This window comes from Dermacentor albipictus, chromosome 1 (assembly GCF_038994185.2).
Source record: "Dermacentor albipictus isolate Rhodes 1998 colony chromosome 1, USDA_Dalb.pri_finalv2, whole genome shotgun sequence".
NCBI classification, from domain to species: domain Eukaryota; kingdom Metazoa; phylum Arthropoda; class Arachnida; order Ixodida; family Ixodidae; genus Dermacentor; species Dermacentor albipictus.
The window spans coordinates 107,066,019-107,093,376 of NC_091821.1; the positions used below are offsets into that span (position 1 = coordinate 107,066,019).

At 44.8% G+C, this 27,358-nt stretch overlaps 1 protein-coding gene across 2 annotated transcripts in view; it reads right to left on the reverse strand.

Moving 5' to 3' along the window:
- Positions 1-1,866: 1,866 nt before the first annotated feature.
- Positions 1,867-27,358, reverse strand: part of TM9SF3 (transmembrane 9 superfamily protein member 3) — a 114,715-nt gene continuing 89,223 nt past the window's right edge. For both annotated transcript variants that reach the window (XM_070524416.1, XM_070524417.1), the window contains exons 11-14: positions 14,852-14,998; positions 14,704-14,787; positions 9,896-9,972; positions 1,867-2,159 (exon numbers count right to left, since the gene is read on the reverse strand). In XM_070524416.1, the coding sequence (XP_070380517.1) occupies positions 2,092-2,159; positions 9,896-9,972; positions 14,704-14,787; positions 14,852-14,998 (376 nt within the window). In that variant the 3' untranslated portion in view covers positions 1,867-2,091. The remainder of the gene's footprint in view (positions 2,160-9,895; positions 9,973-14,703; positions 14,788-14,851; positions 14,999-27,358) is intronic.

The following is a 27,358-nucleotide window of genomic DNA, read 5'->3' on the forward strand; positions in this document are numbered from 1 at the left end:
GGTCGACCCACAGCACTGGACTGCATTTGAGTAACACCGAATTGGTCTGCAGGACCAGCCAATGGATTGTGTATAATCCGTACTTTTTAAAAAATCTGTTTTCATGTTTATTTTCCATTACTGTCGTGTGCGGGGTGGGCCCATTCTGGCCACCTAGCACATGACAGCAGGGTGGTGACCACGCATGTAGGGCGGGCAACACATTCTCAGGACCACATTGTTTGTTTCCCGATGCACAGCTACTTTGCTGTCCGGAAGCTTACCGGGCCCTTGCCTGTGCCAAGAAAATGAAAACTCTATGCCTCTGACCACTCTTGTCTTCAGCCAACTGCCATTGCCTCTACTGCACACTTAATCAGTTTGTACACTAGTAGCAGTAGGCAGCATTTTTCCCCACAAGCATGTTGCAATACAAGAAATGTGGTTCGTTATTCACTCATAAAATGATGTTGTTCAATGCCTTGAAGTGACACAATTGCTGCTGTCAGGTTGTTTGAGCTGGTGCACCTCTGGACACTATGGTGAAAAGGCTGACAATGAGTTTGTTGCTTAAATTCTTATGCAACGCTAGCTGTAGTGCGTGTGTGCAGCTACGACATCCACCTAACGCCACAAGTCAACAGACCTCCAACAAGCTAAATTAGTCTGTGCATTTTACCCATCACCACCATCAAAAAAGAAATTTGTTTTCAAAGAACAGTCAAAATTACAGAACCTTCAAGGCCTTGAAAATGACAGTTTCAAGTTTGTGTATCACACGAGTTCAAGGACCTGTAAAGAATGTGCATTTGCCATCATTCTTTTCTCTTTCTGGCATGAAATCTTCACACCTTTTAGAAGCACTTGAGACACAGCAGTTGCAGTAAAGAATATTTATAATTTATTCAAAGGGCAAATTATCCAGCTGAATTTTGCAAGATCTGCTTGTAATTCACAAGGGAAGGAAAACGGCAACCCTCCATGAATCTGAACCTTTATATTTTGGGCTATAAACAAATATCTGTATACACAGTAAGATCTGGCTGTTCAAGAGCTTGCAATTTCATTGCAGACCAAAGAACTTGTAGCATATGGTGACATTAACTACAATGCCACAATGCAAAAATCTATAATTTTTCATTTGACACCATAAAAAAAATTCAGCTGGAAAAGATTATTTCTTCACACACTAGAAAACCTAAAATTTCTTAACTTTGAAAAGTCACACATTCTCACAATGCAAATTAAGATTGCTGGTGACATGACCACCACAGTGACTGGCTTCTGGCGTCTGATCAAGTGCAAAGCATCTCGAGCAGCTGGTTTAATTTGTGCTAGAACAACTAACATCTCACACACATCTTGTTTATCGTTCAGACTGATGGCTACAATATGTACAGGAGACTATGTAAAAGAAAAAAGGGGGGGGGGGGCACCAGGGCACAAAAAAACAAACACACCGAGAACTTGTGCAGTACTTGAGAAGCAACATGCTTGCTTGTCCATCTTCAGTGCCCCCATCAATATGATGCAAGCAAACCCCAATACATACATATGTACAAGGAACCACCCTGTGAGGTACTTCTTTCAACAAAACCCTCACGCAGGAGAAAATCAAAATCACAAGTCCCAGAATAAGTCAAACGCACACCCCAGGCATCTTGGAAGTCATTACACAACAGCCTCTTTCTGACACACAAATGACAATACCCCCAAAGCAAACAAATGACTGCGCTGACAAATAAGCCAAAACAAATTGTGCATATAAATACATGGTGATTATCAGTGTCAAATTATTGGCACTTCCTAAAGCAACAGCAGGAGAGCAGACTATTTTTCAAGCCATTCATGATGATGTGGTCAACATTCTTTACATAAAAAATCCTGTTCTAAGCAAAATTCTAGTTCTGGTTTATTTCCCACACTTTTTAAAGCTGAGCCTTTGCACAAAGAAAATGAAAGCAAGTGTGGTAACAGAAAGGCGTTCCATAAAAAAAAAAGTGATACTCCTTCTGACAGAGAGTGATGAAAGTTTACACAGACACACATGCACACACTTTCAGGCACCAGTCTCTGAACTAGAAAAAGAAAAACCAAGGTCAGGTCCTCTCCTCAGTCAATCTTGACTGTTGAATAGATCTTTCGCACAAATGCATTAGTCCCAATGAAGCCAAAGGTGCCTGCAAGAAAATAAACCAAATACACAGTCAGCCACAGCTATTGCTGAGCTAAATTTTTATTGCTTGTAACTTACTCTAAAATATTCACTATATACAGTTGACTCCCATTAATGCGACGCTTGTGGGAAAAGTTTTGTTTGCATTAACAAACAGCAGCAAAACAAATGGATTCACATCTTTTTTTATTGCTTAAAGTAGTCTGTCGTCATAGACAGACTACTTCAATGTAGTATGACATAACTATGCTTGTCATCGTCAGTCAGTCAGTGGCCTCCAGGTCTCAACACCATTGTCGGTGCTGATGAAATCCATAAAAGAGATGCTGCCCAGGCCACAGCACAAGTCGTCATCATCACTGCAGGACAGGTTACTGCTGTCACTTATTGCCTAGGTGACCAGTAGCGATGCCTGCTAAATCTGTCTTCAAGCGTTTAGTCATCACTGCACGCATGAGGGGGCGCTGTCAGGAGTCTGATTAAATGAAGCAAGATACTTTCGTAATCAAACTAGATGAGTTTTCCTTCCATAGCCCTTAACTGGGACTTTCCAGTGCGTTCAAACAAGCGAAATACAAGGGGACATGGCATCCAGAACAACCATAATTTATACTTGCTCTAGACACATGAAACTTTCAGGACGCATCCAATCTTGTGGGCTGCTTATAAATATGCAATTAGATTTTTTCTGAGGTCAATAACAAAAAGTAGTTACAATTCTTCTTTTGTTAAAAACTCGGGATGTGATCTGCAACAAAATGTACTGCAACAACATAGCTAAAATGAAGTGTTGTATGTTCCTGGATGGTCAAATACTGCAAGTTGTCATTTGGATGTTTTTGTATCTGTATTTTAGCCAAAGTTACGAAATTCTAAAGTTGCAGCTTTAAGAATTTGAATCTTTGTTGGTGATTTCTACAGAATTTCAAAATATTTAAGTGTCCTAAGACACTACGTCAAAGTTTTTTGTGCACTCTCAGACTCGCCTGCATTCAGGGAAAAAAGGAATGAAGAGCATTGAATGAGTAGAAGGAACAGTGTTGATCCCAAAATTTCAGACCTTAAAAACGCTATACTTGAGAAAAAAAATAAAACTTAAAATATAAATCTGAAGCTTCAAAACCGGGAAATAATAATTACAATATAATTTAAAATGCAAAATTATTCCACATAAGTAGACATTAGGCGGATGTATAGACTCGTAACAGAATCTAGAATGCACCAACACGAACCCGTGCGCGTACGCGCGAGAGGCACGGGAATAGGCATCGGCACATTGTCTGTGGTCTACAAAGTAAACCTACACGCGGGGACAGAGGGAAATGATTAGCTTCGCTGCTGCATTATTGCCGCTGCGGTATGAGATTGCGCGACGCAGTGACTTATCTCAGGCACGATCTTGTCAGCTAATCTGAGCCTTGGGATAACCGCTCCCCTTTCTTGCGGTAAGAAGTGGAGACTGCTTGCGCTTCGCTTTTCGTGGACGCGTGTTCGATTTCAAACTTTTTTTTGTTTTTTTTGTTTTGTTTTTTTACAGGTCGATTTGCCGCTTACATTCGTAATACGATGAACAAAGAAACGGCATATCTGCGGTTTTCGAAGCGACCCATTGCCAGGCCTAGCAGACAAGCTCTTTTACGTTTGCGCTTTTTCTATGCGGCCATAGTCGGGGAGGATGCAGGGAACTGAAAGGCGGAACTTAGAGCTTTCGACCAATATCGAGATGGCAGCGCTCAGCAGTGGAAAAGACGAGAAATAGCTTCGTGAACTCCGGTGTTTTTGCGTAGATTTGTGGTTGTTTCTCGTTGTTCGCGCTGACAAAATATATCTTTTTTTTTTCTGACATTTAGGGTGCGTTTTTGGGCAAATCGCTTTGCTAGGATGTAGATTTTGCATTACAGATGCGGAAACAAGTAGCTCCCAAAAATCAATTTTTTTTCGATTTTCGTTTTTTAAGACCCGTGTCCCCCCTTAATTAACGGGAGTTGACTGCATAGAGCTCGAGCCACCCAACTCAAACCAAATGTGCAACAATTTCAATAAGGGAGTTTTAAAGTGTACAAAAAGCAACTACGTGGGACTTCCCAAAGCGTTTTCTTGTATGGCATGACTATGGCATATGGCACTACTTTTGACAAACATGAACTTGTGGCCTGTTTTGGCCAAACACTCATTAAAACGTGGGTATTCATGAAGTAAGACCAAGTGCCTCAATGTGATAATGGTACAAGTGGCTCTTTACAATAGATGGGGCAACAAGAAAAACCCTGTGCCTTGGGCATGTAGTCTAAAGTGTATGTACAACTCTCAAGTGAAGACTGCACCGCCCTTGTAACCTGTGAATGATTTTTAATTTTTTCACATGGCTCCCATATTCTGAACAGAGATGGAAAGTTGGGCAAGTGTTGGCACGTAGTCATGATGATGAGTACTGTGTGACAAACACAAGGGTGAATAAAGAGCATGTTGGTGACTGATGAGTTCCAAACAGACTAACTTTTTACTGGGAGAAGGGGGGGGGGGGGGCTCAGTAAAACATGATGCCCCAAAGTGGCGCTATGAACTAGTCACAGGGACACATGACAGTTGTAGCAGTGAATGTTGCAGGGCCAGTTGAATAGGCACAGTATTTCACCTCCCACTGTGCGTTTGCAGCACTGTTGTTAGGAAGCAAGTTGCAGTTGCTTCGTTCGTTGTTCTTATGACAGACGCCACAGCTATGGGACATGCCTGGTCTGAGTTCTCCACGTGGGCTGGTTTCACCCAATCAGTAGAGACCACCTCGTGTCAACCACGGATGTGCATGGTAAATTGCTTGTTTGTGGGATGGATCACTTTGAACAGCCCATCATAAAGTGGTTGGAGAGGTCGCAGCACTGCATCATGCCCTACAAACACATGGGAGCACAATCACAGTTCGGGGGGGGGGGGCATATAGATGGGTCATCGCGCCGGCTGACGAGGTGGTGTGGCACGAAGCTTGCCCATGATATTCAGCAACCAGCTGGCATAGTTGCCAGTAGCAACAGGTTTTTCATCTCCATAGCGTGTGAAAAATTTACCAGGCAATAGCGGTGTTGTTCCATACACCAGCTCGGTGGTGCAGCAGCCAATGTCTACTTTCAGATTTGTGCAGATACCAAGAAGGAAGAGCGGTACTGCTTTTGTCCAACTGTGCCCTTCCATTGCCATGAGAGCGGCTTTCAATTGGCAGTGGAAATGTTCCACCATGCTGCTGCTCTGAGGATGGTAGGCAGTAGTTCTGGTGCAAGAGGTGCTGATCAGCCATGTTATGCTGGTGAAAAGAGCAGGTTCAAACTGCCTGCCGCAGTCAGTTGTAACTGCAGACGGCGTGCCAAAGCGAGCCACCCAGTGGTACAGAAAAGCACGGGCAATTGTGCCAGCAGTGATGTCTGTGATAGACACAGCTTCAACCCAGCAAGTAAATCTGTCCATAAATAATATGTGATTAACTGCAACTACAACTGACCACTACATATATAACCACTGACCACTACATTGTATAACTACAACTGAATATTACAAAGTGGCAGCGAATGACCATTACAAAGAGGTAACAGTCCGACAATGTCCAAGTTCACATGCTTAAATCGCGCTTCTGGTACTGGGAACCCTGCCAATGGCATCACGGTGTGGCGCTCTACCTTTGAGCGATTGCAGGCGATGCGCTATTGTGTCCACTACCAGACAACTCAATATATACCTGGCCAGATGTATCTTGCTGTCACTAGCTTTCGTGTGGCCCGAACGCACGGATGTGCCAGCTTGTGCAGCGACTCGAAGTACGACGAAGGCCAGAAGGAACGGAATGACAAGGGTTGTTCGTTGATACGTCGCAGCAGACTCGGTCTTTTCAGCCGGGCACAGGTAGCCATTGCAACTTCAGCGTGGTTACTGTTGTCAGCAACTGACTCGGTTCTTGATCTGCTTGCTGAGCTGCCACCAGCCGAGTCAAATCAGTTCCCCCGGAAAGGCTAAGGGTGTTTACAGGACTGCGTGATAGGGCGCCTGTGACCACATTGTTGACTTGGCTCACACGTCACAGGGCATAAGTGACACAAGGCATACGTGAGAGGTTGGCGGTCTGTAAGCACCAAGAAATGCATGCCTTTCAGATAATGACGAAAATGCCAGATGGCAGCACAGATAGCAAGCAGCTATCGGCTGAAAGTGCTGTAGTACTCTTCTGAAGCGGTCAGCTTTCTTGAGGAGAACGATATTGGGCGCCAGACTCCATTGCTCAGCTGCTGCAGCACTGTGCCGAGGGCCGTGTTTGAGGCATCGACCATGATGTACTGTGGTATGCCTGGCTGCGGATACACGAGCAAAGCCGCGTTTGCCAAAGCCTCCTTGACTTGATGGAAAGCGTTGCAGGCTTCATCAGTCTAGGCGAGTGTCCCAGCTGTGCTCTCTGCAGTTGCTAGTAGTTTGTGTAGAGGGTGCAAGACAGCTGCACACTGAGGTACAAAATGGCGATAGAAGTTCACCAGTCCAAGGAACTCACCGAGCTGCCGCTTACAGATAGGCTTCAGGAATTCTCGGACGGCTCTGACCTTTACTGGGAGGGGGCAAATTCCAGCACTTTGTATATTATGGCCCAGGAAGGTCAGCTAGGGCACCCCAAGCCGGCATGTTGCTGCATCGACTACGATTCCATATGCAGAGAGATGATTTGATGATGAAATCAACGGTTTGCAGGTGTTCCTTGTGTTCAGATGGAGTGGCGCTAACGATAAGATCGTCCAGGTGAACGTGGCAAAAATCTAGGCTGCACAAGACACTGCCCCTAAACCGCTGATAGGTCTATCCAGATTTGCAAAGTATGAATGGCATTCGAAGAAATTCACATAGGCCGAAAGGTGTTGCTATTGTGGTCTTTGGGACATCCTCTGGAGCCACTGGTATCAGGTGGTATGCCTTCACGAGGTGCACCTTAGCAAAAATTGTAGCACCGTGCAAGTTCATTGCGAGATCATGAATGTGGCACAGGGTAGCAGTCCAGTACAGCTGCTTCAGTGAGCGCCCAGTAATCTCCACATGGTTACCATTCATCTGCGAGTTTTGGTACCATGCAAAGTGGAGACACCCAAGGGCTTGGCGACAGCCAGATGATACCAAGCTCGAGCATGTGATCGAATTTTTGGCAAGCCAAACAGAGCTTCTCAGGGGACATGCAACGCGGTCTGGCAGGGACGGGAGGACCAGTTGTAGTTATATGATGGAGCATGTTATGCTCAGCCACAGCGTCTGCCTCTGCTTCGCGCATAAGTTCTGGAAACTTGTTCAGTATAGCCACAAAGCGTGATGTTCTAGCTGGTCTGACTAAGGTAGGGCTTAACGGAGAGCGTCTTGAGGGTTTGCTTTGAACTGCTGCTTGCGACACATGATCACACAGCCGTTGGTTGCGCATGTCTACCAAAAGACCAAAATGATGGAGGAAATTGGCCCCGAGGATTGCAAATTTGACATCGGCAAGTATAAAAATCCAATGAAATGTTCTCTTTGGGTCTAGGTTAACACACAGCGAGCGATGACCCTAAGTGGCAATCGTTATGTTCGTTCACTGCCTGCAATGGAGATGAGCTTGGGCCCTCACGGTCAGATAGAGATGCAGGAATAATGCTCACCTGCGCCTGTGACCACAAGAAAACGAACACCATAACCACGTTCAGTGATGAAGAACACTGAGGTGCGACTGTCCGTCAATATTGCAGCAATGACCGCCCTCAATGCTGGCTTCTGACGTTTCCTGGATAGTCACAGTGTGCAACGCATTTGCACGCAGCGTTGCAGTGTTTCGTATGCGACTAGCACCAATGTGTCCCGGCTGCTGTGTCGGTGCAGTGCACTTCTTTAACGGGTGCGAGATGCTTGCCTGCAAAGCTGCCACTGTGTCAGTGGGGCACACAATCTCTCCATGAAGCTCCAGGAATTCGCTGGGAGGAGGAGGTAGAATCACTCTGCACTTGCATGTTTGCGACAGAGACGGATTTGGTTGCCACTGCCATGATGGTGTCAGCAATGGTGGCAATGGCCACCATTGCTGATGATATTCTTTTCAGCCACCGTAGCAAGTGCCATCCAGACGTTGGGGAAACGCTGAAGAAATATATTGCGCAGCAGCATGCTGTAGAGACCTGTAACACTTCCCACAAGTCGCTGCATATGGCACAGCAGTTGAGATAGTGTGCGGTCGCCAAGGTGCATGTCGTTCAAAAGTTGCTGCAAGCATTTGGGTTTGGACGGTGCGAGGTGTTGAATGAGTGTCTCCTTCAAAATTTAGTAGGCATTCTTCGCAGGTGGGGCAAGAAGCAAATCGCGGACCTCGCTGGCAGTAGATGGGGTCAAGCTGCTCACGATGTGGTGGTAGCACGTGAGGTTGGCTGTGATGTGCCGGGCAGCTAATTGTGCTTCGACTTGAATGAACCTGAGCTCAGGGTCTGTGAGCCAAAACGGGGACAGGTTCAATTCAACTGCAGGCATGTGCGTGCTCATGTTGGGTCAGCACTGTTGGTTGCTAGCATGGGCGAAGAGCAATGAGACCGTGAGGCTGTCACGTGCATAACATGGTGCCACAGAGTGGCACTACGAACTAGCCATATAAACGCATGCCAATTGTAGCGGCACGCAGATGGCATTCACTACAAGCATAACCCGCAAGTATGCGACATCTGATCTTAGTCTGCTATTGTGCTGTATCCATCATTATCACTACCATGTTGCATTAACTTTTGTGGATGACAGTGTATAAGGCAACATTGCATGTTGCCCCTGTTTTAACACGTGCACCGCAGCATTCAAACACTTGCTTAAGCCTTAATCGTATACTATGATGTTCCCACAAATGTCCAGATAACACACAGCCCCTTTATGGCCACACAGGGCATTTGCCTTTCTTGCACACTAATGAAGCAGCAACGAAATGCTAGATCACTTGACGTGCCTAAATTAGGGGTACACAAATACCGAATAGCAGATTTCTAACCAAATAAATTAAATCAAGAAAACAAAATATGAAATTTTTCATAAAATTTAAAATGAAGTGATCAGTCCTGAGACCATGCGTGCAGGTTAGATTGACAGCTGTTTAAGCAGCCTGAAGTTGACATATCCAACATGGTCTGCATACCTAGCGCTGGCTAAATAGCTCAATCTTCTCTCATGCTCTCGCACTTTACGAAATATGCGCTGCTTTTGTTGCCATTTCTTCTGTTCGCATCACACTATCATTTGGACTGGTCCTGTCGACCTAGATGAATCTTGTACCGTCAGAGGCAGCCCAGGCTAACACAGCCTAATTCTGCAAATTGTGGTGTTCAGGTGTTGTGTGTGCGATTCCCACATTGCACCGACGTTGGAGAGCGCTTGCAGTGACAAATTTCGGGGTAGCCCGTCTGCGGCGGACTCGGCACTCATATTGTGCCGAAAACAAAGTTAAACAATTGCTTGGGTGGCATCGAGCACAAGGGAATCTGCGGTGCATGTGACATGTGGCACTTTGTGGGTCTTTACACTGAATGTATTGAATATTTGAAAATTTGAATAGTAGATATTCAATTAGCAAATCCAATTATTCTAATGTTCACTATTTGATTCATTCAATGATATTCGAGTATTTGCACACTTCTAGTCTAAATACAAGTCTTTTAGACGTTTTTTCCAGTAAACTTTATAGGTAAAAATCAAGCCAAACAGCTTACAACAAGGAACAGCACTCACCACACAACACTCCAAGGGCAAAGCTGAACAGAGCCATGTAACCAAAATAAAATACAGTCTGAAACAAGCCATACATCCTGAAGGAGAGAAAAAAGAAGGCAATGTAACTGTGCACAATTACCAAACACGTTCACACCTCCACTCCAAATATCAAACAAAATCATGTCCCATGCTCTGTCATACTATTTTTCTATTATAAAGCGCAGAAACACATGCTATGTATAGGAATGCCATCATTTCAACACTGGTAGTGTGCTTGGGTCTTAGCACATTCCAAAAAAAAAAAAAAACTTCACTCTCTTTTATCCTTGCATTAAGAGCAGATCCCACTCAATGGAAAAGATTGGCAATGCCGTACCAAAACTACAGCATGCCATCATTAGTCATAGGCTGACTCATTCAGGGAGCTCGTATGTGTATGAACAAGCAAAGTCTTAATCACGTGCGAGTATAATTGTTTTTGAGCCTACACAACTATATGAAAAGCTGAGTACACATAATTAAGAGTGAACCTGACTCACATCCACAAGTCGAGTCTGTCGGGACCAGTAAGCCCGAGTGAGGACATGTGAATATGGGAATTGTGTCAACTAAATTAAATTTTACAGATGTAAGAAGCCAGGTTATAAGAAAATTCTGCAGGCACACTTCTGCAAAATGTGTATTTTAACAGAAGCCTACATGCAACACATACAATGGTTCACATTGAGAGTGCTCTTTAGGGCCTAGAATATCCAGGTTTCCTTCCTTGTGGCATGCTTAATGCTAAAATGGCCAACTTTTGACAAATTGGCTTGATTTCAAATAAAGTCGGATACATTGTTTATGGCAATGATACAGTTCTGTACTAAATCCCATTGCTCTAGTAGCTTAATTTTCAGTAACTCTTATAATGTCTTATAATGTAAAGTTATTAACAAAAGTTATTGTTGCAAAATTATAGGAAAAATTAATATCCCTTTGTGTTACATAGATTGAGAAGGGTTATTGCAGTAAAACACGTTGTGGGGCTAGTTGGTGCATAGCTTTCTGCATGCACCAACTAGCACCATGATCAACACATGATCATGGTGCTACACCATGATCATGAGCTTGTTCTGTCTGTATTCCTTCCTGTGTGCCGCCACTATTGGCGCTTCACCTATTGAAAGATAGAAGGGTTAAAGTATCAACTACATGCTCGCGATATTCCAGCAACAGCGACAGGCAGAACCTGTCACACTGTCGCAGTGTGGAGCAACCACATGGACGCGACATCACAAAATAAAGTAGCGATAAAGTTACATTGTCTGAATAAAGGCAATCGTATGCACGTAAAGAAATTGTAAACATACCATGAGGCCAATGTTTTAACTAAGGTGCATTAGATCTACTCGTATATGCTGTCATCACCAGTGGAAATCCGTTCTATGCCTCCAGCATGAAACGGCGTGACACCATCTGGTGAGCAAAACTTACCAGGCCTAACAGCGTCAAAACAAACAACTGAGCTCAATAATAACGACAATGGAGATACTTTGGCCTCACCTTGAGGAGAGACAAAGCGATGGCTGATTTTACTATATTTTTTGTTGTCGCGGCATAGCACAAGTTGCAAGAGCGATGCGAGCAGACCAGGGCGGACTGGTTGCTGCCACATTGTTATGTAATCACACTGTCCTCGCGGAAGTCACACATGGACTTCCGGACGAGAAGCAAAATTTCCTTGCTGGCCAAAAACCAGTGACACGACAAGCGACAGCGACGTATCGCCCTCCGTGACGGCAAAACCTACCACTCCTTGCCGTCGCTGTCACTAGAAAATCTCATGCACGTGGTTGGGCCTTAAAGGGCCCCTCACCAGGCCACACAGCAAACTTCAGTTATATGCTGGAAGTTGTTACGTGTCCTCTGGGGAGCGTTCTGCCGCAAAAAATTGTCGAATCAGCTCATTAATAGCCGACATAGAAATATTTCAGTGCTGTGAACCTATGATTTCAAGAGGTGAGCTTCGCCACAAACATATAAACCTGTCGCTCATAGCTGTCACTGTTACTCGAAAATCGCATGCATGTGGTTGGGCCTTAAAGGGCCCCTCACCAGGCCACACAGCAAACTTCGGCTATACGTTGGAAGCTGTTACGTGTCCTCTGGGAAACATTATGTCACAAACATTTTTCAAATTTGCTCATTAATGGCCGAGATATAAATATTTGAGTGCCGCGAACCCATGATTTCAAGAAGCAAGCTTCACTGTAAACATACACGCTCTCTGCACTTGCCCCGTCTAACCTCCGAAAGTGGTATTCCTTCCCTGCGTTCTCCCATACCGAAACTCGAGGATTGCTTGATGCATACGCCTTCATTTTTTTTTCTCCTCGCTTTTTTGCGGTGTGGCACACTTCTGCTGACGGGGTCTCGCACGAGCTGTTGCGGTTGTCTCATTTCGCACAGCGCACGATTTTGCACACTGTGCACGAGGACACCTGACTAGCAGTATAAATCAGTGCTACACGAATACTGAGGCAAATACAAGCGGATCACAGAGCATGATTGCACACTGGAACACGGTAGAAAACAACATTGTTTCAGTGTTTGAGTGCGTGACAGCACAATGTGGGAACAAGCAGACGAAATGGAAGTACATCTTTCTGGCGGCAGTGCGAAGTAAAACAAAATAAAGCAGACATTCGGTTTGTGTGTTTTATTATTTTGCTAGGCTTTAATTCGTCTATTCAAGCAACATATTACACCAATAACAGATGTTGCCTTGAATAATTCTTGAAGCCACGTGTCACCATGAGCGACGTCACAGCACAAACACGTGTACGTAGGTGCACAAGCACGTGTGCATCACCCTCCAGCTTGAAGCGCGGCGGGCAGCGGTCGCGAGGAGAAGGGCAAACGGTGTTTGGTTTGAAATTTCAAATCTTCCCGCGGCACGTAGCGATGTGATACTTAGCAGACACCATCGTTATCATGCATTGTATGCTCTGAACTTGTCAGCTCAAAATGGCCAGACCTGGAGTGGCCCTTTAATGGTACAAAATTATGGAGCTATCTTTTATATTCCAGTCTTTGTTTATAAAAAGATTTGTATATGTGGTGATCATTTTTAAGTTTTACTGAATACTTAAACATCACCTGTTGCAGATAACAATTCTAGTCCTTGAGCTGGATTCAGAGGCAGACATTACTTGCACGAAAAATCGAAACATATATTAATCTAATTAACAAAAATTAACTAATTAACTTTATAATTAATTACTTTATGGCAAATATGGCGTTGCCCTGGAAATTCATTTTAAGTGGATGTGTTTTGCAAACTCACTGGCTATATAATTCATAAATTGCGAAATGTGCAGTAAAGTAAATAATTATGAATTAATGAATTTTCATTAATTTGTTGAACATAGTTCAATTTCTCGTGCTAGTAATGTCAACTCATCCAATAATCTAGCTCAACGACAAAACTTACGGTCTTTGCCACAGGTGATTTTTGCACTTGCACAAAGAATTGAAAAATTCAGTTTCTTTCTACAAATATGCCCAGCTCCTCAAGCACTCTCTCAATCCCTCTTGGGCCAGTATTGAGTTCTATGAGTGTTGGGGGCTGTGATTGTTTTAAACACGTAGACACTTCCAGCGTCTAGGGAAGGAGATGCTGCATCAACCTCTCGCAATGCCCTGGAACGCCAATAGCGCGAGTTACTCTCACACGTGGTCAGTTGTCCATCGCAGGCTGTGGCCTTTGCTTTGTGAAGGGGTGCAACTTTACAACCCTGCAGCATGTGCTGAACTTTGGAGACATTTACAGATGCATATGTGCACACTAGAAATGGCAAATTTTCCAACAGTCACCAAAAACGGCTGTTGAAAATGGTTTGAAGATGCAAAGCTGAATGTCATAGGAAATCGAATGATGACACATAGCCTCACGTGACGGCAAATCGTTGTCCCGTGACACGATCTGTTAAATAGTGCCTTGAGTTACTCTTCCTTTGCAGTCAGCGCTCAAAATTTGTTGCTTCATTTCATCAGCCTTTGCACATGTGCTATTGCACCCTTGATTTCATTGCTTGAGCTCAGGCAGCTTTTACAATGATGGTAGCGACACTTCCCTAAGCCTTTTCCCCGCGCAGCGAATGTAACTTCAAAACAGTGGCCACGAGTACACTGCTTTTAACTAAGGTATCAGTCACAAGCCCACTTAAAAGAATAAAATTTCAGCTTTTTTTAACGGGCAGATGTTACTAAAAGTTTGTTGGTACTTTTTTGAATAATTGAGGAGGCTGAAATTGTAAGATACTCAAACATACATTTTTTGGCCATAAATTTTTGATGCCTCACATCGTGTCCCTTTAAGATGTTGCTGGACTAGTTGGTCTGCTGCTAACATACTGACTAGTGCAGCAGTATGTCATTAGTGAGCCAGTTATTCCAAGAATCTATGTGAGCTAGAGTGAGCGGGAAACTGCCCAAGTCTGATCATGGCAAGTCTGAATGAGTCCTAACTAAGCATATATTTTGTGAGTGAGCCTGCATGAATTCTGTTCATTTGTCGGATTAATGTTAACACAGATTAACATTTCATTAACATTAACACATTAGATTAACATTAACAGTACATCAGCAAGACAACAGCATAGATCAGCATTTTGCTGTTTTATGCCATTCACGTATCCCAGTGGAAATGGTTATCTACCAAAGCATCACAGAAACTACATCACATGTTGCTTGCACAATTACAAGCTTTCAATGACCAGAATAACTGGCAAGATAAATCTATCACCAAATGATGGTTCATAAACATAAAACAAGTTACTCACTTTGTTTTAAAGAAATAATAATAGAATGAGTACAGATAGACATAGCCTGCAGTGGAACCACCAGCCAGGAAACTTGTCCACTGCCTGCAATATAAGAAAACATGTCATACATAAGGCCTGTAAAAAATATATCCATGTGCCAACGTACCATCTGTAGTCTTCAGCATTCAGCAGGAAATATGTGCAGACTATGGTAACACAAATGGTCACAATGGTCAGGATTAGGAACACCAGCAGCATGAAGCCATACACATAGTAGATCTTGTAGGCCCAGAAGGATGTGAAGATAAAGTACCTGTAGGTGAAAATAAATACGCAAGGTGAGACAATTCAGAAATAGCAACATACATTATTAGTGAACAGCAGTTTTGCTAAATGCAAATGCAATGAATGAGCCCCACACCCAGGTAGCAGTGTCAAGATATACAGTCAAACCTCAAAATAACAAAGCTCGATTTAACAAAGTGCGGGATGTAACAAACTATTTTCATTTTGCAATCTTAGTCCCACTGAGAACCACATATTTTTTGTCTTGCGATATAACAAAAGAATTTCGTGACATCGTTTCAAGTGAACAAAGTTTTTGGCCATTTCAAGCATGTACTTGGAGCTTCTATGGCTAATAAATCCAGCAAAAAAAAAAAAACATAAAGGTAATGTTGGCTGAGGAAGAAGTCATTATTTGCATGCGTGCTTCCACATGAAGAGCTTGAGCGGCAAAAATGCTGTCATGTGAATGGGATAATCGCACTCCTCGAAGTACATGCACAGGTGCGTGGTATGCAGTATACACTGCTGTGCCATCTGTTTTATGGGTGAAGAACTTGCATAGGCCGCTCGGTGCATGGCAGCTCAGAGTAACAGCAGCCAATTTCGCAGGCCATGCGAAGGCTGGTCAGAGTAACCGTAGCCAATCTCCAAAGCAAGGCAAAGGCTGCTTGGAGTAACAGTAGGCATCAAAGGATACTCTTTTGTGTGTTAAAGGCACTGAGAGTGATTTTTAGAGCTGGAAACATGTACTGCCTAATTCATTTTGAATTCATCTCTTCTATTTGTCTATTCATTTCTATTAATCTATTCCTTTTTGTGTGATTTTGCTTTTGACTTTACCATAATAATGGTGTCTGAGACTTGGTTCTTTAATGACAATAAAACGCCAAACAATGATGGGTACAACTGTTTTGTTGTACCAATATATGTGGTGGAGGCATTGCTATGTAGATAGGATTCCATCAGTGCGAAATATTAAATGATTTTAGTGCTGCAACTCCCAACCACGAGATCCTGACGTTAAAAACTGGTAACGAGGTCGTGTATTGTCTACCTAAAGGAAACACTGAACTCTTTTTGAACTTCTATAAGCTTTGCGATTATGCTTCGGTAAACAAATTTCATTTTACATGTGCCGGAGATTTCAACATCAATGTATTAGAAGACAAAGACTGGACATGACTTAACGACAAGACGTTACTAACATAATTACAACAACAACAAGGGTTACGCCCACAACCTCATCTGCTCTTGACTTGCTCATTATTAATCTTAAGTGCAGGCACACTATTAGTCAACTTCAGTGACAACTGTCCTGTATCCATGACCTGCTCTGCTCAAAACAAAATTTCACCTGGAAATTCGATACATTTCAGTATGTCCAGCGATGCACTGGACTTCGATAATGAGAAGAAAAAAAGGACAGTAATGAGGCACATTCTCAGTTGATTGGGGCTGTTGTGCGTAATTGTAGTGTTTACTTTCCTTTTAAAACTTTCAAACGAACCAGAAAAATCAGAAAACCATGGGTCACTAAAGAACACGTAAAAACATTGAATAATAAAAAAAAAACACCTTTACCACAAGTTTTTAGACTAAAAAAAAAACACCTTTACCACAAGTTTTTAGACTCTCGAAGACAGGAAGATTTTGAAGAATGTAAAGCTGTAAGGCACAAGCTAAATGCTTCACTTCGGCAAGGCTGGTGCATTACAACGCTGTATTCCCTGGCATAACTGATAAACATCCTGATAAAGTGTGGAAGGTGATGAACGGAATTTTTAAGTGTCCGAGGAAAAACATGCTGCCCAAAGTGAAAAGTGCCTGTGACCGTAGAACTTCTGCGCATTTCAACTCGCACTTTGTAAATGTTGCTGCACCAAATAAATGTGGTTTTAAATAGATTAACCTACCTAAATAATAGTGTTAACAACGTATCTATTATACCTACTGATGAAAGTAAGTTTACATAGTTTTTTATGAGCCTAAGCAACAGCAAAGCCATTGATGTAAACAATTTACAGGTTGAACAAGTGAAATACGTTCTAGATTTGATATAACCAACCTTAGCTTACACATTTAATCTAGCTAGCAAATCAGGAACGTTTGCTTTGGGTATGAAAAAGGCCAGGGTCTCTGTCACTTATAAATATGGAGACAAAAGCGCAATTCATAACTACAGGCCTATATCTGTTCTCCCAGGATTTTTGAAAGGCTTTGAAAAGATTTCATGTTCTCACCTACCAAGCTTTTTATCCCAATACAATGTTTTGACCGACTGTCAGTTTGGTTTTAGAAAAGGCCACTCCACAGAAACAGTATTACTCACACAAAACGAACATCTAGTGCAGAACATGGCCACTGGCCTTTATACTTCGGGTCTATTCATAGACTTCAATAAGGCTTTGGACTGCCTTAGGAGCTGTCATAGTATGGAACGCGTGGTAATGCACTCAGGTAACTGACATCGTATCTAAAGGATAGAAAACAGTGTGTATGTATAACTGAGCACAAATCATCCTTGTTAAAAAATGTTAGTGGAGTGCCCCAAGGAAGCGTACTGGGGCCTTTGCTATTTAATGTTTTCATAAATGACATTGTAAATGTTGGCCCAGCCGTGCGCTTCATTAATATGCAGATGATAGCAGCCCACTTTTTTTTTTTTTGCAGTGATGCAAATGACTTGGGGTTGAAATGTAACCAACTTTTTGTCAAACTGCAATCAAGGTCAAGATCAAATAGTATTAAAATCAACCCAGCACAAACTAAAGCTATATTATTTAGACCTAGGAACATTATTTTTCAACTCAAACATTTGCTTCAATTTTCTAGTATTGAAACTGAGCTGGTGAATAAACTTAAAATTCTAGCTGTATATTTATTAAGTAATTTGAACTGGGCACTCATGCAAACCACCTCAGATCCAAGTTATCTGCCGCTTCGGGTATGCCGTTTGCTTGCTGTATGATAATCCCCACTAAAACTTAAATTCAGTAATATTTCGCCTCGTTTTCATTGCATTTAGGTTACAGCAATTTTGTAGGACCAAAGAAATTTACAGAAAAGTCTGCAATACGTTGCAGACATACAACATTATTCAATTCGTAAATCTTTACAAGTGTCCTATTCTGAACTGGTTTTAATTTTCCTATGCTGAATGTAAAAATTTTATGGCAAGGAAAGCATCCCTGCAACCACATTTTAGCAATATTTTAATTCAAAATCCTGAACCCTGGTCTATTCCATGTTTTTGAACCTAATACAAAACCCAGTCTTTGAAATAGTCTGCCAGTTGTACTTAAAAAATATAACATGGGAAATTTTACAAACGAATGGTTAAAGGGACACTAAAGGTTACTATTAAGTCAACGTGGACTGTTGAAATACCATCCCAGAAACCTCGAAACGCTTGTTTCGTGCCAAGGAGAGACTTATTTTAAGAGAAAATGCGTTCTGAAGCGTCCGTGTACCTCTAGCACAGTTCAAATCGCCTGCCCTCCAATCGAGGAGTACTGACATCATGGTCTCATAGTGACGTTGCGCCATCGGTGAGTAGAACGGCATCCGCAGACGGCGCTACGGCTTTTCTGCGCAAAACGCAAAGGCGCGGCCAGAAACAGAGCCAAGACAGAGCCGACAGCAGAGCGAAAGCGGGAGTATGGTGGCTAGCGGAAGGAGAAACGCGCGACCATGAGGCTCTTGCATTGCCCAGTGGGCGCTGCGAGAAAGGTGCTAAAAAGCACCCTCTGTCCTAAAATGGGTCGTACCAAGCTCGGTCGTCTGCTTCGGAAAGCACGTTTACAATATGGACCTGCCACTTTCGGTTGTGTTGTAGCACGGCCTGCGGCGTATATCGGGCGCCGAAGATTTTTTCAGGGGTGGCACGCTGCGTAAAGGCAAGAAATTATGCAGTGCCGAATACGTGTACGCCATTCAAGAATTAGGCGGCGAAGTTTTAGCACGGTGTCAATCGCAAGTGAAGCGAGTCACGTACAAAGTGGAACTACAGGTAAGGTTTGCATGCTAGCTGCTAGATTCAGGCGCACAAACGCGAGGAAATGCGTGCTATAAATGAATCCACAGCAGCGATAAGCAGACATCATGTGTACGGAACTGCTCGAGCACACGACGGTACGCGCCGCGACGTACGAACTGCTCGAGCGCACGATCGTACGCGCCGCGACGGCAGCGGTCTTTCGACATGCCGCCAAACGGCGGGCCTCCTGCAATCTTTGTTGACTGCATGTCGCTAAACTGATGCAATGGATATGAGCTCGCACGTGCGTGCGAATCGCGCTGTAGCGCGAGCTTGTGCGCTGCTCGCTTGATGTAGCTTTTAATGACACCGCTCGAACATCGATGTGCTGCAATCAATACTGCCTTGCTGCGCTGCCTCAACGTGCTGGCTTGAGATCAAGGATGACCATTTGTGCTCATTTGCACACACTTCAGCACTTCGCATCGGTCTAATTGTTAATTGTCCCTGTGGCCGGGTCTCGAATCGTGAATTACCAGCCATGCCTGCTGCTATGTCGGTCTGCTGTTGGGACTGTAGGTGCAAAAGACCGAAATTTCAAATGCAGATAATCAAGCAAGCTTCAAGACAGGCTAAGCAGTCAGCATGGCACGAAGTTTCGCTTACTCAGCGCAACGAACTGCAGCTATGCAGCGCGCCCGACGCTCTGCTTCGTGAGGCCTTGAAGGAAAACGGTAGAATCTGATGTTGGGATTCAGGCCTTCTTGTTCATGGCAGCCCACGACGCAGAAGTAATGACGGTGACGCTTTTTCGAGGCTGAGCTAGGTCTCTCCAGATCGGCGTCGCCGATTATTTCTGCTTCCAGCATTACGTCTCACGGAGAGTTCGTTTTCGTTAAACTATAAGCTGCGGCTAGCTTGCAGCGTGGTCGGCGTGGTCTGTAATAAGTGACGAGCCTTTTCGCACTCGCAACAGGGTAGCAAAAAGTGCGAATCGACGCAAAAAATCGGGCTAGAAACGTGCTTCGCCAAAGCCAAGGCTCAATACTACCCAAGCCGGTACTACCCAGATAACGTTTCCCGCACCGCCACCAGGCGCCACTACTATACCTCAAACCCCAGCGCAAGACGCCCATACGCTGGTACTTCATTCTATGACGCAAACTTCGACGCTCGTCGCAATGGACCCAGACACCGACAGATTGGCTCACGATGGTGGGCTCAACTTCAGCGATTTGAGCACTGACGAGCGCGACCTGCTGCTGAGGGCTCGCGCTGCCGGCGTCGTTGCGTACTACGACGGCGGCCTCGACACCGGCTCTGTGGAGTGGGAAAGCAACGAGGGCTTCCCACGACATCACATGGACGTGGCATTCTAGCTGCCTGTTCCAAATGAAAGCTTCACGGGCCAGCAGAACCCTCACAGCACGACGCGATAACCAAACTACTGAAACTCCAAAGCGTGCGCAGCGCAGAGTCGAGCGCGCAGAGTCGAGCGAAAACGAAACCTTTCGAACACGCATATTACTGAAGGGTAACGTCAAAATGTTATTTTTTTTTAGAATCGAATAGACGTAGACAAGTAGCATTTTTTTCCGTTTTATAATCGAATGAAATGATATTTTTAATACAAGTAGTTGAGTATTAGTAACACAAATTATGAGGAGTGCTTTCGTCATCGGGCTAGTACCGGAATGTCACTGGCGGGTCTCAAATCGTGTCGTGCATTTACCTCAATTTCTCGGTTACTAAAGCTCTGTTCGCGATTATATTGACGCCTTAGACGTTCTAGAACATTGCTCTACCACTTTAACTTGAGTTTCTGGTAACCTTTAGTGTCCCTTTAAGAACCTATTTCACTCAGCTACAGGTGATCTTTTTCACTTATGTAAAATGTTGCTGCTTGAGCGTGCAATAATTGTATGCCCCTGTTGGATGCACTTCTTTGTGACTGCTGTTTCTTTCCCTGCCAGCTCTAGATGTAAATTTTTTGTGCTGATTCAGTATGTTATCTTTATATCTTTTCATTGCACATAATTTTCTTTGCAAACAGTATTTCTTTTTTCTGTTACCGTTTCTGTTTCGTTAGCGTTAGCGTGCACATCTCCTCCTCTAGCCTGGCCTTGGCTGCATATGGCAATCCACACGGTTGAGCGAATATGCAGGCCACGTGCAACTGCATAGAGATAATCTACGGCAAGAGCCGAGATGGCTGGTGCCTTGATGCGTGCTGTGTCCCCGTGTGCCTACTGCTGGACGTCATGTTATCTCAAGTTTCCGAGATACAGTGAAGTGAGAGACAGCATGAAGCGTTCACTCTTTGCTGCCGGCACTCTTCATCATGCCATTGTTGTGACAGCAAATGTCTGTGGAGATCAAGCGAGATCTGTTCATGTTTGCCCTTGAGTGAATGTGCCCATGCTTGTTAATTTAATTAGTAAGTGGATGTTCCCTGCAAGTTATACAGCTGATAAAACTAGGAACCTTGCTTCGCTAGTTTTCTCTTTACTATCTCCAATGCTTCACCTTCCTGGCAAAACTGCGACTTTTCTTTTTCCTGAAGGAGGACGAATATTTGTATCTTTTTACACTTTTGTTTATAATTTACGGCTGCCATCTGATAATAGTTGGAGGCACCAAGTGTGGTCAATCATGGCTTTCAAGCTTTACGGCGACGCGTCACACGCATATCTTGGCTGCCATGAGCCACACAGATGCATTGCTCTCGGTGCAATCTGCATCGCACATGACCTTTTTTTGATAATTTGTTCATAAGTGCTTACTGACAAGATACCATCTACGAGGAATGTTCTAGAAATTTGTGAACCTATTTTTACTGCTGAAGCTTTAAAACCTCAACTGACAAAATTTGTGATTTAACAAAGTTTTTTGCAGCAAGTGCGACTTCATTACATCAAGGTTTGAGCATATAAAATTTAAAATAATGGAAAAACAGCTTGATATATATAGATAACACTGTCCAAAATATGTTGATGTAACATTTATTTACGAGTTTACCTCCTCTACGACAATATCCTGTGACAATACTATCGTCAATACTATTGTCACGTGGTGGTGACGTTAAGAACACAGTAGCAATACTGTGAAAGACAAAACTAACTTTTATTGGGCGAACCTGTGCCCACAAAACAGGCTACACTTATAGCACAACGATAGCGGCGAACATGGTCGGCGATCGTCGAAAATCTGATCAGCGGGTCAAGCGCGTCGGCTTTTATAGCTCAGTCGTGGAATGTTCCAGATTAACCGATGGGACCCGCGTGCCTTCCACAAAGTTCTACACTATTCGCGTCGCGCATACATGCAATCAGATTACACAAGTTGCAGTGAAAGACAGTGGAGGGAACCATCGATAACATTCCAGAAAACTTCTTTTACATGCAAGCACGTCCTGCGCTGCACGATAACATTTGTTAGGCGGCCAAACGTGGTCGCCCGATAAAGATAAGTATACGTGTCATTACCCCCCTCTTAAGAACCATCGTCCTGATGCTACAAATATAAGAGAGCAAAACATAAAAGGACACTTATTAAACATAAGTAACAAAACAACGGAAAGAAACAAATTCCAATGTTCATTAACGCTGGTAGTACGGCTTGAGTTTCACAACGTGGACTATTTCAGGTCGTGAGCGGCGCCGCTGTGATAGCGAAATGCCGTCTGGCACGACCTCATAGTCCAGTGCGCCAATACGTCGGATGACCTTGTAGGGTCCGAAATAGCGTCGCAGGAGTTTCTCACTCAGTCCTCGTCGGCGTATCGGGGTCCATACCCAAACACGGTCGCCGGGCTGGTACTCGACGAAGCGTCGTCGGAGGTTGTAGTGTCGGCTGTCGGTACGCTGCTGGTTTTTGATCCGTAGGCGGGCGAGTTGTCGGGCTTCTTCGGCGCGCTGGAGATAGGTAGCGACGCGAAGATTCTCCTCACCAGTGACGTGCGGCAACATGGCATCGAGCGTCGTCGTTGGGTTCCTGCCGTAAACCAACTTGAACGGCGTGATCTGTGTTGTTTCTTGCACCACCGTGTTGTAAGCGAATGTTACGTACGGCAGGACGGCATCCCACGCCTTGTGTTCGACGTCGACGTACATCGCTAGCATGTCAGCGAGGGTCTTATTCAGCCGCTCCGTGAGGCCATTCGTCTGCGGGTGGCAGGCCGTTGTCCTCCTGTGCCTTGTCTGACTATAGTTCAGAATGGCTTGAGTGAGCTCCGCTGTAAAGGCCGTTCCTCTGTCGGTGATGAGGACTTCTGGGGCGCCATGTCGCAGCAGGATGTTTTCGACAAAGAATTTCGCCACTTCGGCTGTGCTACCTTTCGGCAGTGCTTTAGTTTCAGCGAAGCGGGTGAGGTAGTCCGTCGCCACGATGATCCACTTATTTCCGGTTGTTGACATCGGAAAGGGTCCCAGCAAGTCCATCCCGATCTGCTGGAATGGTCGGCAAGGAGGCTCGATTGGCTGTAGTAATCCGGCTGGCCTTGTCGGCGGTGTCTTGCGTCGCTGACAGTCTCGGCATGTTCTGACATAACGGGCGACGTCGGCGGTCAGGTGTGGCCAATAATACTTTTCTTGTATCCTCAATAGTGTCCGGGAAAATCCGAGGTGTCTAGCGGTCGGATCGTCATGTAGGGCGTGCAATACTTTTGGACGAAGTCCTGACGGGACAACAAGAAGGTAGTTGGCGCGGACTGGTGAGAAGTTCTTCTTCACGAGTAGATTGTTTTGAAGCGTGAAGGAAGATAATCCGCGCTTAAATGCCCTGGGGACAACGTCGGTGTGCCCTTCCAAATATATGACGAGGCCTTTTAGCTCCACGTTTGCCCGTTGCTGTGCAGCAAGTCTTCCGCGCTTATCATTCCAAGGAAGGCGTCGTCATTCTCGTCGTCTTGCGGCGGCGGGTCAATGGGGGCGCGTGATAGGCAATCGGCATCGGAGTGTTTTCGTCCGGACTTGTAGGTGACAGTGATGTCGTATTCTTGTAGTCTGAGGCTCCACCGCGCTAGCCGTCCTGAAGGATCCTTTATATTCGCTAGCCAACACAACGCGTGATGGTCACTGACGACTTTGAATGGCCTGCCATAAAAATAAGGGCGAAATTTAGCTGTAGCCCAAACGATGGCGAGGCATTCCTTTTCGGTTGTAGAATAGTTGCCTGCCGCTTTTGACAGCGACTGGCTAGCGTAAGCTATCACCTGTTCGACTCCGTTTCTCCTCTGGACTAGAACGGCACCGAGGCCTAGGCTACTGGCGTCAGTATGGACTTCTGTATCGGCGTACTCGTCGAAGTGTGCAAGTACCGGCGGCGACTGCATGCATCGTTTGAGTTCTTCAAATGCGTCGGCCTGCGGCGTTTCCCACTTGAACTCAACATCACATTTAGTTAGACCTGTCAACGGCTCAGCGATGCGTGAAAAGTCCTCGACAAAGCGCCTATAGTAGGCACACATGCCAAGGAATCTACGCACTGCCTTCTTGTTGATGGGTTGCCGGAACTGTGCGATTGCAGCTGTCTTTTGCGGGTCTGGACAGACACCAGATTTGCTGATTACGTGGCCTAGGAACAGAAGCTCATCGTAAGCGAAGTGGCGTTTTTCCAGCTTCAGAGTAAGCCCTGACGACTTGATGGCTTCTAGTACTGTCGCAAGCCGCTTGAGGTGATCGTCGAAATTTCCGGCGAAGACGACGATGTCTTCCAAGTAAACGAGACAGGTCTGCCACTTCAATCCTGCTAATACCGTGTCCATGACGCGCTTGAACGTTGCAGGCGCCGAGCACAGACCGAATGGCATAACCTTGAACTCGTAGAGGCAGTCTGGCGTGATGAAGGCGGTCTTTTCGCAATCCCTTTCGTCGACTTCTATTTGCCAGTAGCCAGACTTGAGGTCCATCGATGAGAAGTATTTAGCATTGCAGAGCCGATCCAATGCGTCGTCTATGTTCCAGATTAACCGATGGGACCCGCGTGCCTTCCACAAAGTTCTACACTATTCGCGTTGCGCATACATGCAATCAGATTACACAAGTTGCGGTGAAAGACAGTGGAGGGAACCATCGATAACATTCCAGAAAACTTCTTTTACATGCAGGCATGTCCTGCGCTGCACGATAACATTTGTTAGGCGGCCAAACGTGGTCGCCCGATAAAGATAAGTATACGTGTCACCATCGTATTTCGAAGGTTTCAGTGGTGAAAGTCTGCACACTTATTGCAATTGATCCCACTGCAACATGCTGAACTATCAGTGATTGCACATGTGAAACTGCACTGCATGGACAATTCTGAGTGATCTCTATGCAGCCACATGTAGCAGAAAAACACACACACATATTTAAATGCGACATCTTTATCTACCTTTATTCAACAAAACCACAGTTCATGTACATGTAGGGTTGTTCGATGTTTCAGGAGAATCAAGTTCCCTTGAATGGACCTTCCCAGTAGCGATCTGCACAATCATGCGCTGACAGTCCACCGTTCTCTCCGGGCACCCCGCCCAGTATAAACAAATGGGCGCATTCTCACCCAGCTGCTTGGAGAGTAGATATTGTTTTCTACCGCAGCACTTTTTTATCCCTGCCTTCTCGAAAGGTTGGCGTGAGTTTGTATGTGCACACACACACACACAAAAAAAAACATAAAAGACTGGCAAAGGAAAGTGGCAAACACGTTTGAGGCTGACCATGTTGCGAGCACTTGGCTGCCAGTCAGGGAGTAACAAATTTAGGACCAAAAAAAAAAAAAGAGAAAGAAAACGGCACTTCGCCTACTGCAGATTAGTCTCGGGTATGTTGTTTCGTGCACAGGTTTTTTACCAGCAAGGGCCCCAACGCCTATTATCACTTTTCTTCAGCCAGCCTCCATTATGGTGAGTCGGACGTGCTCATTGGTCGACCTTGTTGAGAGCCCATGTAGCGTTCTGCATCCCCCGCGCTTCACGCAGCTTGTGATATCCCCTTTTGACTGCCCACAAAAAAAGGGAAAGAAGCCAGGAAGAAGCCCTGGAGAGAAGGAACTGGCAATGAAGTGAATCATGCATCTGATTGGTTTAGAGTGCAAACTCTGACCAATGAGACGCATGATTGCCATCCTCACTTCCCATTACAAGGGGGACTGGTGAGCGCAAAGCCACCGTCGCGAACATAAGGCTCCAGTATGCGGCACGGGAAAATTCAGCGTGGAGACAGGAAGAAAACGAATAACACTGTACGACTGGTGTAAAGAGCATGAAGATCTCCAGATTGCATCGAAAGAGAGTGAAGGCACCCACGTGTTAGTGTGCAAATATTGCAACCCCGAGATGGTCACCAATCCAGTGAACAAGCTCTACGACCGAATTTGCGAGCATCTAGCGTGATCTTGTCATAAGAAGTTCAAAATGTCGACCCAGGAAGCTGAGACGGCGGGGACAACTCAGCAGACGCTCTTTGATGTCCTGTAGACAATGTGCAAAAGAAACTGAAGCAGGCGGCATAGTCTATGACTTCGTTCGTGCCCTAGCGTACAGTGGAATCAGCATGCACCAGGCGGACAGACCTCCGGGGGACTTCGTATGCAAATACTGCAAGGCCGCAAAGACCATGTCAACAGGACAAAGACTTCGGCTGAAATACATGAAAGAAGCTTTTGACAAGGACATGGTGAAAATCCGCAATGATATGCGAGATGTGAAAGTGAGTGTCAAAGTTCGACAAATCCCCAGACATCACTGGAGTGCCTACCATCAACACTCTCCTGTGTAACTATAGCCAAAAAAAAAAAAACGTGACGAAGCTGCGCGTTTTGGTAGACATCGACAGAGTAAATGCTTCGAGGAGCTACACGGTGGTTAGCGTAGTCAGCAAGGCTCTCCTGACTGTAGGCAAGACGTGGAAGGACATTGTGGCTGTAGCCAGACTCACTGGAGTACATGCAAAAAATGGTAAGAGAAATCTGTCAAGCTGAAGGGATCCAAATCTTGCATGTGCAAGCTTTAGCACATGTAATTCATGTGAGTGTTGACCATGTCATTTCTTTGCCATGCATGTAAACAGTTCGATCCGTAGTCATCAAGTTTGGAGCGTTATTTAAGAGCGCTAACAAGCTCTACCAAAAGTGCACCGAAATTTGTGCTTCTAATGGCCTCTTTGGACCTGATGTTAAGAAGCGACCTCCTGTTGTCCCGAACAGATGGCAAAGCTTCTACAAAGCGCTTGTGATTGTCAGAGAAATGTGCAACTCATTAATGGAACTTGCTAAAAGCTCGCATGATAACAGCAGAGCGGAAGCTATTCGAGTGATACTTTCTGAAAAAGAAGTTGTGAATGCGAAGGCAATCCCGATGAGAGACACACTCAGCCCCCCGTTAGACACCCAGAAAACGCTTGAAAGCGGAAAACTTCTGATGCCCAG